Source organism: Branchiostoma lanceolatum, chromosome 15, assembly GCF_035083965.1.
Source record: "Branchiostoma lanceolatum isolate klBraLanc5 chromosome 15, klBraLanc5.hap2, whole genome shotgun sequence".
NCBI lineage: Eukaryota > Metazoa > Chordata > Leptocardii > Amphioxiformes > Branchiostomatidae > Branchiostoma > Branchiostoma lanceolatum.
Window position 1 is genome coordinate 9,477,096 of NC_089736.1, and position 18,004 is coordinate 9,495,099.

The window sequence follows — 18,004 nt, forward strand, 5'->3', positions numbered from 1 at the left end:
AACTTATAGGTCTAAAGGATTGAGGGAGGGGAAGCACAGCCTAGAACAATAATACAAGGACATGTCTGGTGCAATAAAGATAACACAATACTTAGGCTGTAAGAGGAAAGGCTCAAATTTTTTTACTTATTCCATCTATTATTGCAAGTCTCTTATTTCTCAGCCGCCAAGCCACGTACGAATTCGAACGCCTTTCGAACACTTTTTATTTTCAACGGAATCGTTCCGCGGCCCTTAGCAACGCCGTTGCTAAGAAAACGCTCGCCGCGCGACGGTTGGGTGAAATTACATCCGACTTTCACAGCTGCGTTAAACCTGATTGGCGGCCTTCCTACCATGATTGTGTTATATGAACTTGAAGGGGATACCCTGTGGTCTCGATACAAGGCGTTTTTGTCAGTTTTTACAATGATTTTAGCTAGTTTCATGCTCATATTTTGAACACAGTAAGATTCGGAGAATGGCGGTGCCGTATAGAGTTAAATTTTTGACGATTTTCAGATTGGGGGCATTTGCATTTCGCCCTCGATTCAATATTAGATTGATAGTGAGTCAGAATAGCACAGTCTTCGACTATAATTGTGGTAAAAATCTTGTTGGTTTGAAATCTGGGAAGGTCTGTATGTCCATGTCTACCGGGGTCACCTTCCCGGCTGTTTTTCGCCCAAAGGTTGCAAGGCGTTGGTGTTGTTTATTCCAGTGAAGTCCAATTTTAAACACAAGTTACGGCTCTTATATACCTTCCCAGTATTGTCAAAGGATACCTACAAAAACAAACTACGTGGAGACTGACTGAATAAGTAAAGGCTACCTTAGTTTTTCGGTTAGTAGTACGTAAATCTAGCGGTGCGGGTCCGGTGTGCGCTTGGTGGAACGGGAGTTGACGCCAGTGCTTGCGCGTTCTTTTTTGGAACTAAAACGATGCCTCTGATGAGGTGACCTCGCGCGGTGTAGAAGGAAGCCCACAACGTCCTCAAAATTGATAGAAAGTTATATACCACAAGAAAGAAGAGACTTTGGTCTATTCTACACATTAGATTTCCTTTTGTTGTGATATCGGGAAAAAGGTAAAAACGAATGGCGAATTTACACTAAAATCAACTGATTTCAGGTCATATTATCCAATGGATACAGGTTGAAAATCGGTCAAAAAAATCTGTAGGAGGAAAATAGGAAGCTTAAAAATTATAGATGCGATGAAATAATGAACATACATTGTTGTAAACTCAAGCAACGAGCATTGTCGTTAGTAGTCCCGACGACGGGGTGTCATAGAACGTAAAACTGTCTCAAAACGGCCCGCGGTTCGCTGTTGCAAACAGTCAGACATTTTGAGGCTAGATTGATATCACTTCGGAGCGGTGTATTGGCTTGAAACCCGGAAATCTTAAAAGGGAGACCATCTTGAACATAATGCTAGACAACAATTTTAGTTTTATGTTGCAAGTAAATGTCCAGAGTAGATAATCACTAGAAAGTCAAATCTGGCGCGTTCTATTCTTGAATCAAAATTATGGCATGTCTTCGCGCGGATTGGGGGCATCTGCATTTCGCCCTCGAAATCTATGATAAGTCATATAGCACCAAAAACTACAGAGTTAGCTCTTTCTAACGAACTAGATTTCCTGTTGGTTTGAAATCTACAACAGGTTAAGAACATGAGGGGAAATTACACGAAAATCACATGATTTTGGGTCGTATTTTTGACAGGAAAGCGATGAACAATCGGTTCAAAAATCTATAGGAGTAAAAAATCAGGCTAAAATATTGCAAATAACTTGAAAACAGGGATATACACCCTCATATACTCTAGCTACAAGCTTTTTTGTAAGGGGTGTTGACGCCCGGAGTCATGGAACGGACTACTTTCTCTCGCGGAAGGAAAATAAAACTGCCTCGAACTCTCGACGTGGCTTGGCGGCTGTTCTGTTAGAAATATAGTTTGCATATATTTGTGTGTGTGTGCCTTGCTAATTCTTTTTGTTCCTGTCAACAGTTTGAGTATTCAATTTTCCTGTGTCATTAAACACCTTTTTTACTAGTTTTCAGTTCCGACCATTCCACCACACACACACACTCACAGATCATAAACAGACAGCTGCACACACACACACACACACACACACTTACATGCACACACTAACCAAAGCACAGACTGACAGAGTTCATCTAGTCAGAGAGAGAGAGTACTGTAAATGCAGAAATGTTTGTGGTGGTTTTATGTTTGCGGTTTTCACAGTGACTTAAAACCACCGCAAACATTTTTGTCCAATACTGTAACAGTATGTGACTATAGCACTGCCGCAAACTTAAAAACACTGCGAACACTTCATTTTCCCCTTAGCGCGAAATAAAAACCATGCAAACTCAAATGCATTTACAGTATATTAGGTAGTATCAACCCAAGAGTTAGTGAGAGCAAAAGAGTGCACGCATAAACATACAGACTGAGAGAGAGCAAAAGAGAGCCAGAGAGAGAAAGGGTGCACACAGACATAGCCAGATAGAGAGAGCAAAAGAGAGCACAATCTGAGATAGATAGAGTGAAAGAGTGCACACAATGTGACATGCACGCATAGACATACAGACAGAGAGAGAGAGTGGAAGAGTGCACACACAGACATACAGCCAGAGAGAGAGAGTGGAAGAGTGCACACATTCGCGCATAGACATACAGACATAGAGAGAGAATGGAAGAGTGCACACACAGACATACAGCCAGAGAGAGAGGGCAAAAGAGTACACAAATAGACATACAGTCAGACTCAGAGAGAGAGAGAGAAAGAGTACACACAAAGTCATAAATGTACAGTCAGAGAGAGAGAAAAAGAGAAAGAGTGCACACACAGACATACAGCAAGACAGAGGCACCCTTCTTCATGTTTTCATTACCTATCCATGCAGCAGCCCAATACAATTCAGTATCTTGTCATTTCCAACCTTTTTCAAACTCTCTGCATGGTTTTACATTCATTTTTGTGTTGTTACGTTTTTCAGCTATTTCTCCCCATTTCAGTTTGCCCAAACTCACAGCAACCCTTAATGCACTCAATGCATCTTGCCTCACGCACTATTATTATACCAAATTGAAAAATAACTTTGACTGGTGCTGGCCCACACTATGTACGCAAAATATGGAAGGCTTGGAAAGATCAAACAACTTTATTTTGAGGGGGAATTTTTCAATTTCATATCCTTTGCATAAACATACACATGTATAGTGTAATTGTCTGTATTTCAGAGTGCTGATGTGAGCACATTAATAAGTCGACCTTTTCTTCTTTTATTATAGAAAACTTACTTCCAAAATCAAACTGTTATAAACAGTATATCTTAGTACCCAATGTGTTTTGTCAAAGCGTCCTGTATTTTCTGTAAATTTATATTATTTCATTACATGGAATAATAATCATGATAAAAGGCTTCTGTAAGGGCCTCAAAATGACAGAAATAGACCAATATGGGGTCTTTGACAGCCTAACTGAGCCTTTGGTCGATGTTGCTACTCATATATTTTGTAAACAGAATATGACCATGTGATTGTTGATTTCTTTGTGCAGTCATTTGCAAGTGAGGCTTGGGAGAGTGGCTATGGATAGACTACATGTTTACACAATCTCTCGCTGGCTGGGGTTAATGCCCCCCTCCCGCTAACCGTTGGGTTGGCTGCTAGGAGCGGGATTTAGTCAAGCTAGGAGAGTGGATACTGGATACTGTAAATGCATTTTATTTCGCGTTAGGGGTCCGAAAATGGAGTGTTCGCAGTGGTTTTAAGTAGTGCTACAGTCATAGGTGGGCAAAAAGTTTTGCGACGGTTTTAAGTTCGCACTGAAGAGTTCATTACGAAAACCGCGTACATAAAACCACCGCAAACTTTAATACGCATTGCTGGCATGGTTGAACAGTACTATGGACTACTGTCCTTTGATTTAAGGGTTCCCCAGTGATTGCCCAGGTGATCTTGTAAAGATGGGTGCAGATGTACATGTCATGGTGGCTGTGTGGTGTAATGGAACTCTTATTTCTGTTAGAAAGATAGTTATATATAGGTGCTATATATATAGGGTGTTTGGCCCACAACTCGCAGAGGTCCTGGAACTACCACTAAAAACTTGCGATTATTACGGAACACGTGAGACCTGACCAAGCTAGGTGACCATCAACCAAATGTTTTCGGGTCCTCAATTATTGTAACATAGAGTAGCCGAAAACATAATTTTTGCTGGGCCGCCTAGTAGTTTGTAGCTATAGCTAATGGCCTCGTATCACGCTGCCAGTTGGACTAAAATACGCCAGTTTACCACCTTAAAATGCCCAGAAGAACTTTACATTACTACACAATTGTTCGATTGCGAGCGTTTGTTCTTCAAAGTCATTTTATTGTGGAATGAATATGTAGAAAAACACCAACCTTTTCAAACGATCCGCCATCTTGAAATTTCCCGCAAAATGATAGACTCCAAACCAGACTCTCCAAGGGATTATTATTTCTTTTTGTTCGTGTGTTTTCTGATTTCTTTTTGGCTCTGATTCAATAACGTTCGTCTTTGTACAAGAGAACCAGTAGAACACGGTAGCAAGTAGAAAAAAATACGTACAGACCAGTACACTAAAGTCCACTGAGGCGTCTGCTATGGAGGCTAAGAAAACTTTAAATCACGTGACCCAATGAGCTTATATCGACCAATCGGATAAGCTCAAAGTTCTATTTCTAACATTTGCTGTCACGGTTTTCTTGTTCCTGTTCGTATGTTTTCTGTAAGATTAAAAAGGTTTGAAGACATTCGTGTATTTTGAGTGTGTTTTCTCAAAAGGATGAATCCAAACTACAAAGTATATCTAACACTAGCAGCCGGGCACGTCTCTTGGTATATAGTATTCTATGATCTTTTATGTGTCAAAATTTCACAATATGCATTTCTTCTTTATTTCCTTGGTTGACATTTCTACGTAAATTTCTCCCTTGGGACATGGCAATACAAAATGCTATACAACACATTAAAAATTCATATCTCATTACGGTAAAAGGCCTACCACAATTTCTCAATACAAATTCATCCACTATAACCTGTACCACACCCAGACATTATAAAACCACCTATTTCTAGAATACATTGACATAGGAGCACCCTCCTCTCGTATGGCGTCTCTAATTCTGAAGACTTAAGAAAAGATCATCATGGCTGAGGAACTTTGGGAAGCCATTGCGAGTAACGACCTCCAACAAGTACAGCGTGTGCTGTGTACAAACGAAGACATCGATCTCAACACGTTATACAGTCCCACAACCGACGACTACTGTGAAAACGTTGCTACAACCTATCTTCTCTGGGCGTGTAAAACCAGCTCGCCCGAGGTGGTCGGCGCTCTGGTAACAGTCGGTGCAGACGTGAACGCCAGCGCCTACTTAATCGACGAGGAAGCCCCAAACAGTTGGAGAATTGAGCACGAAGTTGGGCACGTAACACCCTTAATTTACGCCGTGAAGAGACGAAAGATTGAGTTAGTGCGTCGGTTGTTGCAAAGCTGCCAAGCTGACCCTGACGCCACAAATGGCGAAGGAAGAACGGCACTGCATTATGTTGTCGAGCCGATGTCCCCGGCAGAAGACTGGCACAGTCTCAATCCTTCGGTCGCGAATGACGCCACAGGTGCAAGGGAGGACATTGCGGTCTTACTCCTCCAAGCAGGAGTAAAATTCTACCTCGCGGATCAAAAAGGCAACACCCCTCTACACATCGCGGCGGCGAACGTAGACGTCCCTATCTGTAAGATTCTCCTGAGCCCAATCGGTCAGGTATCTGTACGGACAGGCATGCAGGTGAGCCCGTTACAGAACGACGGAGGGACCCCGATGCACTCCGCGATCGAGTCCGGTGGTCGCGACGAAGAAATCGCTTGCATCGTAGAAATGCTGGCTGGGAAGGGAGCAGATCTAAAGGCGAGGAAGTTCGGGTTGACTCCGCTTCATCTTGCTGCACAGAACGGTCTCCTCCTCACGGTGAAAACGCTTGTAGAGGCCGGGGCCGACGCTGAGGCAAAGGCGGCCAGAACGGGGCTGACGCCCGTCGACATGGCGCGCCACGCCTACAAAAAGACCGTGGCGGTGTATCTTGAATGTGGCGATCTTCCCGCCGAAGACTCTGAAGACGACAAAGAAACATTCGACAACTCTACTACAGAATCAACTCTCCAAGCCACGAACCAAGAACATGTGGAGGAAGAACACGCCAAGCCTTCCCCGATCAGCGTCTGGACTGTGGCAAGACCAGAGCTCGGCGAAACTAGGGAGGAATTTGAAGGCAGAGTTTTGTTTAGTAAGAAAACTGTCATCCCCTTGGCAGACGATAGCGCGGGCGTTTCTGTCGGCTTGAAAAAAACTTCCACAGGTTGGTCCGTGAAGAATGCTGATGGGGACACGGCAAGCGACGTATCAACGCTGACATCGGTGACTAAAGAGCTAGAGAAGCAAAAACCTAGAAACGACAAGGCCATACCGTCGACGCAAAGTCTTCAGTACATAGCCAACTCAAGTAAGTCTTCGGTAGACGGTTCTGTGACAAGTTTTGCGGGAGAAACGACGAGTAGTGAGTCAACTCTGGTACTAGGGTCTCTACAAGAAGAACGCGACGACTTGGATACGCAAGCATCGGGGAAAGAAGACAACGCCATGCCGCCAGGACAAAATGAAGCCTTACCGTTCCAACTAGCCGCTCTCCAAAACGGATCTACAACAACAACAACAACAACAACAACCGAGTCTGTTGTATCGTCTACAAGTCATACAACAGACAGAAGCCATCGCAAAAAGCACCGTAAACCAGCGAGGCTCAAGAACAAGGACATCTTGTCCATGGATGAAAAGATGGACATCCTACTGCAGACCTTGGGCGACATGCACCTGCAAATGGCCAAGATGACCAAGAGGATATCTAAACTTGAAACGGAGAAGAAATCGGAGGTAGAGAGGGGCCAGGGCATGGGGGATGGTCAGTGAAGTAAGGTGTGCTATAGCTGTACATACTTGTAATAATGACTTGAATATATCCTTTGATTAATACATGTATTACAAAAGGTATTGGACAAAGCCTTTTCTTTTCTGAACACCGTAAAAAATATGAGCAAAGACTGACTCTGATGTAATATATGAAATCATGAATATGTATGTAAAACATTTGTGTTGTATATACTTCTGAATTGGTGATCATCCATTTGTTATCTGATAATTCAATTTACGAACAATTCCCTTGTACAAAACGTACACGTAGTTTGTACCTTTTTTTACGATTTTCAACAAAAGTCATGTAAAAGGACCAAACAATAAACCACCACATATTTGCTATTACATATGTACAATGCACCACAGCTAACGTTAACCCATGTATGATAATTTTGCGGTGAGTGAAACTGAAAGCCTCTGTTTTGTGTTTGTGCTACCAAGCACGGCATTTCATAAAATAATTTCATATACATATGGAATGGATGTTACTATTGTATCTCAGCTATGAATGGTAATTATACTTAAGTGCTGGGTGTGTTATAGAATATGTCACTGAGAAATGATGAAATAAATCATATGGATGATACACATTGCAAACTGCATAAGTGATACTATTCCGCTGGGAGGCGCTCTTGGACGGCCATCTCTTTCACTTTGGGAGTGGGGGCGAGGACATTGTATGATCCGATATAAAGTCCTTGGTGGGGCCAGCTTTGTCATTATTCTCATACACGTACGCACAGACAAAGTCAAGAAAATATGGCAACGATTTTGAGCCAATCAAAACAAATCCACTGGACTGGTATTTCCTTTACACCCCCTCTCTAGTATCACTAGACAGTAATTCCTCAAAACGCCCGTCTGTTGTGGGGATAGATAAGGCTTTGTTGTAACACCTGTTGAAATCTACCGCTAAATTTCACTTTCCACCACAGCTCAACTTTCACTCACTGTTTACACTCCTTTGTTTAACATATCAAGTCTTGTTTTCCAATTTTCAACTAGGTAAAGCTATCCTTTACCAACCCAGCTGCACCCATACCACACATAAAGCCCTTCTTGTTTTTTCATATTTACGCATACACAGTGAGAAATGCATTGACTGCGACCTTCGAAAGCACCCAAAATAAACCATGCTCTAAGCTAAAGCCACTGCCAGTGGAGCTAGTGTTTATTTTTCCTCGACCTGGTCAATTAACCTTACGTAATCCCCAGGGACGAACCACACACGTATCCCTCCGCGGCTGTCAAAGCGAGCGGTGTGCACAGTCCAAAGGAGGCACCTAATTTAAGGTAATTATCATCACTTTCTTCTATATTACAATGCTTATAATGACATTGTAGTTTTCATAACTAGTCATACAACTACTAATTTGCTAGATTACATGCTTGACCATCTACTATACAGTGAAAACGTCTTGCGTAGCTAACATATTTCAATCTTGTCGCCGAAAGAAAGGCTGTGACTAACTCTTAACCGACAACTTGAAACAATTTGTATCTGGTGACGTTATAGTCAGGTTTGGTCAATCTTTATCTAACTATTGTAAAGAGATCTAGTATTTTAAGGATGTTTTTCTATGCGCTCAGACAGAAGTAGGGACATAGTTTGTGGTAGTTGGCATAGACATAAGACAGTAGGGAGCGGTTGGTGTCTGGCGTGGGCTTGTGAACACACAAGCGGGAGTCTTAAGAATCTATATGTCCTGTAGTCTGTAAGGTCTTCAGTTGGACTTGCATGTTGAACAAGAGTGTGTGTGTGGTTTGTAGAAGACCAGGTGCAACCATGCTGTTGTGCAGCGATCATAGAAATCTAAGGGGGAAAGGAGTATAAAATGGGATGGCCCGCTGACTGTGTGAGATCGTTGTATGTTAGGCTACAGATCGACGTTAGCGTTCGGATATCTGTTTTCTTTCACATCTACCCCCCTCCCCATTACCGTGCAGTAGGGAAATCCCAGATCCGTAGAAAGTTAGTATTAGTTACGAAGGTATATCATAGGCCGTAGTATCTCTGCTGACATTGCCAATGAATTCGTATCATACGCGTACACAGCGCGTACACGTAAGCTTAAAAGGAACCCAGGCAATATAAGGGCCAGAAAATTGGATTTTGAAAGTCAATTTATTTGGTCATTTCTATACATGATTAGTTCAAGCAACGCAATCCCAATGATAGCGACATCCATGATGCAAAAATATGACGTCGGTGTGATGTGAGAATTCACTGAAAATCGTCGCGTTTTTTTTTTGTTGGCTCGCGAAACTAATTATATATGGGGATCATCGTACGGCTCGTTTTTGCGCGGTTTTAAAATGCTCAAAGTGTGAAGTTATTACGCAAATGTGCTAAATAGCGTTAGTAAATGTCACTACCATAAAAATTTCAGCATTTTTTTAGTTTTTAATTTATTGGGCCCTAATATTGATTTGGTTGCCTTTCTCGGACTCTTGATCTCTCTTTCTCATAGTTGATGTTGTGCACACGTCCTTATAAATCGTTCGAGTTTTTTTTTCTCTGATTAATGGCTTTTGATGATGTCAGAGCCAAATTTGATGACGTCAGATCAAAGTTGATGACGTCAGAGCAACATTCCCACAGCTCTATTTCCACATTAATCTGGTGACTGATCTAAACTTGTTTTGGCAAACCCCCTTTCACACGCAAGGCTGAACTCCTTCGAATTCTTAAAAGCCAAGTGTGTCCTACTTCAAGCAGCACTTGATAAGGAAAAGGGATTAGAAGTAGGTAGGACACACTTGGCTTTTAAGAATTCGAAAGAGTTCCGTCTAAGAGCCACAGACAGAAATCTCCCAGGAAAATGTGTAAATGCCCACTTCAGTTAAATGAAAATTTATTGCAAATATACAGTTACTTTAAGGAATCAAGCAAGTTGCACTACGTAAGTGTCAAATGTTTGAAACGCAGTTTTTATTCTAATTTTAGTATTTCCAATACATGCGAACATGTATCACATAGCTCATCTCTATTTTCAAGACAATGGCTGTTTTACTCCGGTTTTGTCCTCTGAAATGTTTCTTCGTATAGTTGAGTGATTCTCGAAACTTCTAACAGCAAGTAAGACCTTTCCCACAACCCCTTTTTGTCACTGACAAACTGCGGTAGGCGGTATTCACACGCCGGATAAGAATCAAAGAAAGTTTTCAGTAAAAACTCAACGATCCTTGAAATGTGTGTACATACACAGTCATTAGGGCCCACCATAACAACTAAACGGACGGCCTACGCTTATTAGGCACCTGTTTCAAGTTCCGCTATTTTAAGAGCTCTGTTTTGAGAAGCTAAATAAGCGGGTTTTGGCGTTGAAGACAAAGTTCCATTGTCTACGAGATAGGACGTCAGGATTTCTTTCACGATTTCTTAACCATCATATAAATCGCAAAATAACTTATCAATGCAATGAACAAAATATTCCTAAATCTTTCTCCCTAAAGAAGTATCTTCGATAAGGTGACGTCTTCGAAGTATCTCGTGTTTATTTTACGCATGCGCAGCTTTCATGTCGTCTGTCTACAGGTGTTATGTCCACTGATTTGTATACCCATAACACACCTGGTAACCCTATTACACCTATACTACACCTGCCGCAGCTGTATCCATACGCCACACACAAACGTATACTGTTTTGGGATTCAGTAGAAAAATGCACGGCCGCCGACCTTTGTATTGCTCTGAAAGTACCGAAAATAAACTCTTCTTTCAGCTAGAGAATGGTAGCTGTAGCTACGGTTTATTTTTCTGTCAACCTAAGCAATTAGCAGCATAATCCCTAAGGAGATCCCCCCCCCCCCCCCTCAACCACCCCACACACGTCTGTACTGAAATATATCGCTCTGCAAAGCCAGGTCGCGTTTGCGGAAAGGCCAGTAGGTTAATTAAGGATTTGAGCTCTTTGTCACAATGTTCTATGCGAAAATTTGCTTTGTATGCTACAGTTTAAAACATCATCAAAGACCCTTAGACTCAACGTTAAACTGTTTCGAGCGTGAAAAGAGGCGCTTTAATGACATCATATATACGTAATATATGGATTTGAGCCGTTTACATGTTCACACTATATAACTACGAGGTCAAATATATGCTCTTATCTAGAAAGATAGATGACAATGGCGGTGAACTTGGTGTGGACAGGACTCTGAGAGAATCTAAAATGGGAGAGGGATGTCTGGCGTGGGCTTGTGAACATACAGCGAAGACGCTTAGAAACTGTACAAGGGTCAACAGTATGTCAATTTGGACTTGACTGTTGAAAGAGAGAGATGGTAAGGATTGGGTTTTGACCCTACCATGGTCAAGTGCATTCATGCGATTTTTCATGCATCTATCACGTACGGCATGCCGAGAAGGCGGCAAATTAAGTACACTAATGTGAGGTGTACCCCCCCCCCCCATCAAATGAATGAATAAATTCGCATCCTTTGTATTGTGAAGTTCCTTTTTTCAAGTCAGGTATTATTTTTATTCGATGGATTTTTTCGTTAAGAAATATACGCACAGTTTTTGAAAACCTCTTGTCTTGATCACCAAATGCTCTTCTTGTTAGAATCCCCCATCCTTACCTTAAGTGGCTGTGGCGTGTGGAAAAAGCTTTTGTAAAACAACTATCAGGTTTAAAAAAGTTTACACAAGAAACTTGTGACGTTTACACAGACAGTGTAATTGACAGATAACCGTTGTCTTAGAAAATAGCCAAGATATCGTCTGACTGGGAAAACTGGCGCGAACATTCCGCATTGTAGTTGTAAGGACCTGACTCTTTGCCAGAGTGCATTTAGGAGAACTAAAGGCCCGGTCACGTCCGTCGTACGATAAATTTACGACAGCAAAATGAGTGAGGGACAGTCGTGGACGGTCGGTGTCGTGTAAAATTCAAAATTGAGGGCATTTTTGCACAATCGTGGATGTTTCGAAGAATCTCAAATTAAGGGCATTCTTGGAACAGTCGTAGACGGTTGGGGTCCTACAGAATTCAAAATTAATAGCATTCGTAGGACAGTCGTAGATGTGTCGTACAATTTCAGTAGTCTTGTGACAGAAAATACTACCGTAGATTCTTGTCTACGGTAAGCTCTGTAACAGCTTTACGGTAAATCGTACGACAAAAATCGAACGACAAAAATCGTACGACAAAAATCGTACGACAAAAAATCGTACGACAAAAAATCGTTTGACAAAAATCGTTCGACAAAAACCGTACGAATATCGTACTGCAGTCGTAACACGCCTTTGTCCCAAACCTACCAACAACGTCTGTTTATCAACTGTTCAACACTTGCCGAGTGTGAAAGAGTAAACGTTCCGCAGAGACTCAGTGGCCTTTAAAATGTGGAGAACTACACACGCACTGACCCAGACCTCAACGGCTAGCACTTGGCGTGCATTTGCTTGTCACCTGTTTCAAGTTTCCCCATTCCAAGAGTAGTGTTTACAATAGCGTGGGTAAGAATGCTGGGCTGTAGGAAACAAAGCCCCCCTGTCTGTACACTTAGTGTAAGGCGGCGAGTGAACTTGTAGGAACAGCACGTACATAAAGGTATGTTTCTGTACAGTGTTAGGTAATGTTGTGCTGCCGGGTTTATTCTTATCATTAATTAATCTAACATGTAATGTTTATCTTAAAGGTGCTTACTGTAAGATTAGGACGATGATTGAAGTAAATTTTCTGGACATCTCTTCACATAGAAAGTTGACGCAATGCATATGAATAGCATAACGATATTCAGGGAGCGAATATGTGTTGTATAAGAAATGTACAAAAGCTGTGTACACCAGGCTAGCCTGTATTCATTGATAACTTAAAAAAACAAGGCGATTTGTGTTTCTGCGCTATTTGTAAGAATTAATTGGTAATCAAATGCATCAAAAAGTGATTTTAATTGTCAATAAAATGAAGATTTAGTTATCCAGATTATCTCGATTCTGTCGCCAACATATTTCAATCAGTACTTTCAAAAAAGTTTTACTATTGTGCCAGATGCAGAGAACTTAACAACATACCAGAAATCGTTATATGCATAACTTGGAATTCAGACTGTTGGCAGGGCTTACACAGGCCAGGTCGTCGGCATATTGTCCAACATACCTCGAGGAAAATTTGCCACATACCCCCTCAGGCAGGCAAAAATCGCCGGGGTGGGCGGAGTTGGCCGGCGGAGATAGAAGCTCACACTGCCGAGGGAACCCAGCCTGCATCCCTTAGTGAAACTGACGTCCAGGTTACATAAATCCGCCATGTTGAAAAACAGGGTATTTGAGAGATCTCTTGTACAGCACCCCCAGGTATGCACAATTTAGATATACAGGAGTGCATTATACTGGGGGACGTTGGGTTGGAGATCTGTTTGGACGTGTCTTTTCAGGGTGGCGGAATTATGTACCCTGGTGAAATTATGTTGGTACATGTAACGTTATATGAACATTACAATGCGTGTTTCGTTTGTAAAATTAGGGTTGAGCCTTACGTGGTTGCGCAGGACTATCTACGAAGAAGAGTTCGATTTCTTCACATCAAACGACACGACTTGACGATGAAGGGCACAGGTTGGTTGGTGACGGTGTGTTGTGTACTGCTGTGGCTGGGGACAACACTCCATGCTGCCCCTCAACCAACCAAAGAGCCAGGGCGGGAAGTCGACGGCCGGGGACCAAGACAGCAACTGTTTTACGTAAATACAATTTGATTTCTTAATTTGATTACCTACTGGCTGACCTTCAAGGTGAATATCACCTTGGAGATTTACTTAGTATCTATCAGACTAACTACGCCACCTATAGTGACAATAATGTAACAGTAGAGTTTGGCAACCATAGTGGTTCATTTGGTCATGAAGTTATTTTTTGGCCTATTTTTTACCGAATTCTACTATGTAGAAGCTGTCAGGATGGTATTAAGGAGGCTAAGTGCTGCAGTTTTCCTTTTGGCCAGAAGGTGGCGTGCAGAACGTAGGGTAAACATAATCTTGCTTTGGTTCGTGTTTCTCCAGTCGCTGTGCGGCCGAGGGCGCCACATTTGCTTCACTGACGCCTGGTGCGCGAAAAGGAAGGAGTGTGACAAGAAGAAGAAGGGCATCAAGGTAACAGACTGCAGTTCTGAAAAGTCTCGCTAGGATTCCCTTTGCATTGAGGCCAACAGCTGGGCTGTCTTATACTTTATACGTCATTGGTTGATATAACTAATGCGATTGGTTAATTCTTTGATAGATGACACCTTATATCATTGGCCCGTTCTTAACCAATCGTTTTCAACCTCTTTTTTATAGCGCCAGATGATTGAAAGATACGAGAATCCTCCGGACTACGAAGCCGAAGTTATGTGTTACACCAAGAACAATGTGCACCGCTGTGTTCTCAGCGTCCTGAGTTAGGCAAACGTGTTCCATTGGCGGGTTAAATCAGGATAGTTGGTCTAATTAAAGGGAGGGTCTTGAATACGTGAAGATAAAAGACGCTGTTTATGATACATCAGAATGTGAGCATATGGAAAATTAAATTGACCTAACCTAGGATTGTGTCATTCGAAACATAATTAATGTATACCATGTAACGTTATCCATGATTCATTGTGTATTACTTTCATGTATCCATGAATTCGTTTTGTGGTCTTGTGGGTCTTTTTGCGACATCTATGAGATTGACAGTTATCAACGGTTTCTCTTATGACAGAAACAAGTTAATTTTTGTAGTAACAAATGTATAAGTATCATGATGTTCTACCTCTAAATTAACAGAGAAAATGTTCTGTTTCATTATATATGTTCAAACTAAACTAAGCAAAGTACAATCGTATCCACCTTTTTTTTAACGTCTTATATAAATTTAGGAAGTGTCACACATTCTTGACGTGGGAGGGGATCTTGGAGAGGAACTAGAGAGAATTTGAATAAAGGGAATGATACACCAATCGGCAACGCTCCTGAGGCGTAGCCAAAAAGTATGAGATAATAGTGCAGGCGCACGCAAATGTACTGCGAGATAATCTACTGTAAAATGTCAAATTATTGCCCTACCATTTGTGTTACGTAGCTATACATAATAGGGCAGACTTTGGAGACTGACTGTTGTTGGATGGGAAGGTATGGTGCATTTTAGGTGAACTACAGTTCTGCGACAATCCGCCAGAGAGCGCAAAAGAATGTATGCAAGGAGGGGGCGTCAGCTACACATCTCTCCTTCCAATCTACTACTATAGTATCAAGACAGGCCTTGCTGAAACCATGCACATTCTACCACTTTCTCAAAAGATGTTCTGTTTCTCCTTGAAGCTAAGTGCTTGGTCCGACAACTCTATGTATTGTTTATGTTAAGGAATTATCTATTTTTGCTGTCCTGTCCAAAATAAACAGGGTATTATCACCACTATCTGTAATCTGTGCATATTTTCAGTGTCAGTGATTTCTATACATTGAGCTTTTCATGCCTCAAAAAAGTGTTTGATCGTTTCCTAAATTAGACAGTTCTATGGACCAAGGGGCGGAGGTTCGAACCCCGCTCGGCCACGGCGTGAGGGGCTGCATTAGTCATTTCGGATGGGGATGTAAAGACGGCGGGTCCGTGTGGGGGGATGGCTCAAGTGTCAAGCCCCTTTATGACGTAATAGAGCCCAACACACTTATCGAGAAGAGTAGGTGTGACCCGGTGTGCTTGGCTGAAAACGTGAGCCGTAGTGAAGTAATACTGCACTACTATAAGCTACTCGAAACAAAACATCATGCTTATGACTGTTTTACCCTATGATTTTTGTATGTACGCACGATAGACTCAATATTACCTCTTATAAACGACGGCAAGGTGATCTTGTTGCTAGGTTTAGCGTTGTTGACTTAGAACCTAAAGAGCCTGGGGTCGAATCCATAGCAGACCTCAATGTTGTGCCCTTGGGAAAGGCACTTTATACCTATCTCCTCACTTCACTCAGGTGAAAATGAGTACCTAGCTTCGGCTCAGAACATCCTCTCGGATGGAACGTGACGGTCACGTGGAGGTCCCGTGTTGTCACGTGGAGATCACGTGTTTGAGGAGTTTGAGCACGTTGAAAAAACCACCACACTTTATGATTATCGAATAGAGTAGGGTCCTTCCCGGTGTGAGTGTATCAAACCTTACAGTCCGGTCTCTATACGTCTATCTTGTAACTGTCCTCGGCGGTGGCTCGTAGATCACATGTAGGCTCTCCATTAGCTCCTCATGTACGTACTGTACATAAGTCATAACTGGTGTGTTTCGCCTTGGTTACGCACACAAACAAATTCCTTCAAGAGTAATTCTAATTTGCAATAAATTCATTATTGTCAACATCATCATTATTACGAAGCGTATTACCACCAAATGAATGTTATGAATAATATCATTTACGAAGAAAGCAGGCTGATGACATTTCGCTAACAATTTCAGTTCAAGCTATAAACGTCATCAAATGACGTCATGGATTGCATTGTCCTTACAAGGCTTCGTGTCGTGTCGTTTTCATTGGATAACACAGTAATTTCCAGTAGGCGGTGAAATAATGTTACAGCAAGGACATAAGTATGCGTAATGTCATTGGTAACAGTAATTACTCGTGCTATGAATATCAGTGGGTGTCTGATAATGGAAAAGCAGAGTTCTATAATTGATGACGAAGGGAGAGGGCTAAGGATAAAGTTTTCAAGCGTTTATGTTTGTGATTCTGCGTCTCTTTGTGTGCATGTGTGTGTGTGTGTGTGTATGTGTACGTCTGCATTTGTCTGTGTATGTCTATGTGTCCATGTATGTCTATGCGTTTGTGTGTGTACATTTCTATTTGTGTGTCCTTTTTTGTATGTGTGTGTCTATTTTGTTTCTAAGTGTATGTGTACCTCAGTGTGTGTGTGTGTGTGTCAATATATGTGTCAATATGCGTCTATGTGTATGTGTCTATGCCTGTGTGTGTGCGGGTATGTGCGGTGCGTGTCTATGCGTGTGCGTGTTTTTGTCTATATGTATCATGATGTGTGTGTATGTGTCTATGTCGTGTGGTTATGTGTGTGTGTGTATTTGTCTACGTGACAGTGTGTATACATGAGTATCTGTGTGCGCACACGTACGAGTTTTTCTTCCGTTACTGTAACAACTTGTTTCAACCAAATCCAACACTTACAACAAAAACCTTCACCCAATGACATTCTCCGCGTTCGGACAGTTCCCACGCATGCTTCAGTTCACGTGGAGCTTGTCTCATCAACACTTACGCCGATCCAATTTCCAACGACGCTTTTACTCGATGAGCTACTTTGCTTTCGAGTGCGCCAGTGATGAGTGCATTTTGTACAACTGATTGGTGATAATTTTCATTTCGTCCGCCAATCGGAGATGCCTGATTGGAAAAGCACTCTAAGTAAACGGGGAGGGTTCGTTACTGATATGGGGCTGGAGTGCGGTGGTCTTTTGGATGGGGATATAGCTTACGTTTTATGGGGGGGAGGTGGGAAAGAACAGATATGATCAGAGAGAGAGAGAGAGAGAGAGAGAGAGAGAGAGAGAGAGAGAGAGAGAGAGAGAGAGAGAAAGAGAGAGGCACAGGCAGACGTAGATTCATGATCACCATTTGTTAGAATCATCTGTTATGTTTTTTATATGGGTCGGTGGGCTGGGAAGAAAGCAATTCACAAATCCCTGTGAAGTACAGAGAAGCATACCTGGCCACACATAGATGGCTCACCAAAAAGAGCCACCAGTGTCGAGTCGTGAAATCTAACAATATACAGAAGTAGACATTGGGGCGAGATTAGTACCTACTTTTATGGTGACAATAACCCAAATCTACAATTCGGAAAATGTTGGAACTATTTGTGTATATTTCAGTGAAAGAATGACATAGATGTTTGAAAATTGTTCTAAATAAAGAGATCTTTGCACAGTCGCTTCCAAAATGTCTCCAACATATATGAATAGATTCAAACCTGTTCAAACTTTCATTTTCAATAGTTCTAAAAATGCAAAGCTATGTATATTGTGACTTTTATAGA

The 18,004-nt window shown here is 41.9% G+C and overlaps 3 protein-coding genes across 8 annotated transcripts in view; 2 read left to right on the forward strand and 1 right to left on the reverse strand.

The window, feature by feature from the left end:
• Nucleotides 1–18,004, reverse strand: part of LOC136420605 (DNA primase small subunit-like) — a 67,582-nt gene that overhangs the window by 26,523 nt on the left and 23,055 nt on the right. The gene's annotated exons all lie outside the window — the stretch shown is intronic.
• Nucleotides 5,003–6,997, forward strand: LOC136420973 (ankyrin-3-like). The gene has a single exon (XM_066408115.1). The coding sequence runs from the start codon at nt 5,180–5,182 to the stop codon at nt 6,995–6,997; it is 1,818 nt and encodes a 605-aa protein (XP_066264212.1). The 5' UTR covers nt 5,003–5,179.
• Nucleotides 8,174–14,558, forward strand: LOC136420649 (uncharacterized). Of its 2 annotated transcripts, none has more exons than XM_066407704.1 (4): nt 8,174–8,293; nt 13,471–13,687; nt 14,006–14,095; nt 14,282–14,558. In XM_066407704.1, the coding sequence occupies exons 2-4, from the start codon at nt 13,550–13,552 to the stop codon at nt 14,384–14,386; spliced, it is 333 nt and encodes a 110-aa protein (XP_066263801.1). In that variant the 5' UTR covers nt 8,174–8,293; nt 13,471–13,549; the 3' UTR covers nt 14,387–14,558. The 2 variants fall into 2 exon arrangements, with proteins under 2 accessions (XP_066263801.1, XP_066263802.1); XM_066407705.1 differs by lacking the exon at nt 8,174–8,293 and adding an exon at nt 12,306–12,555.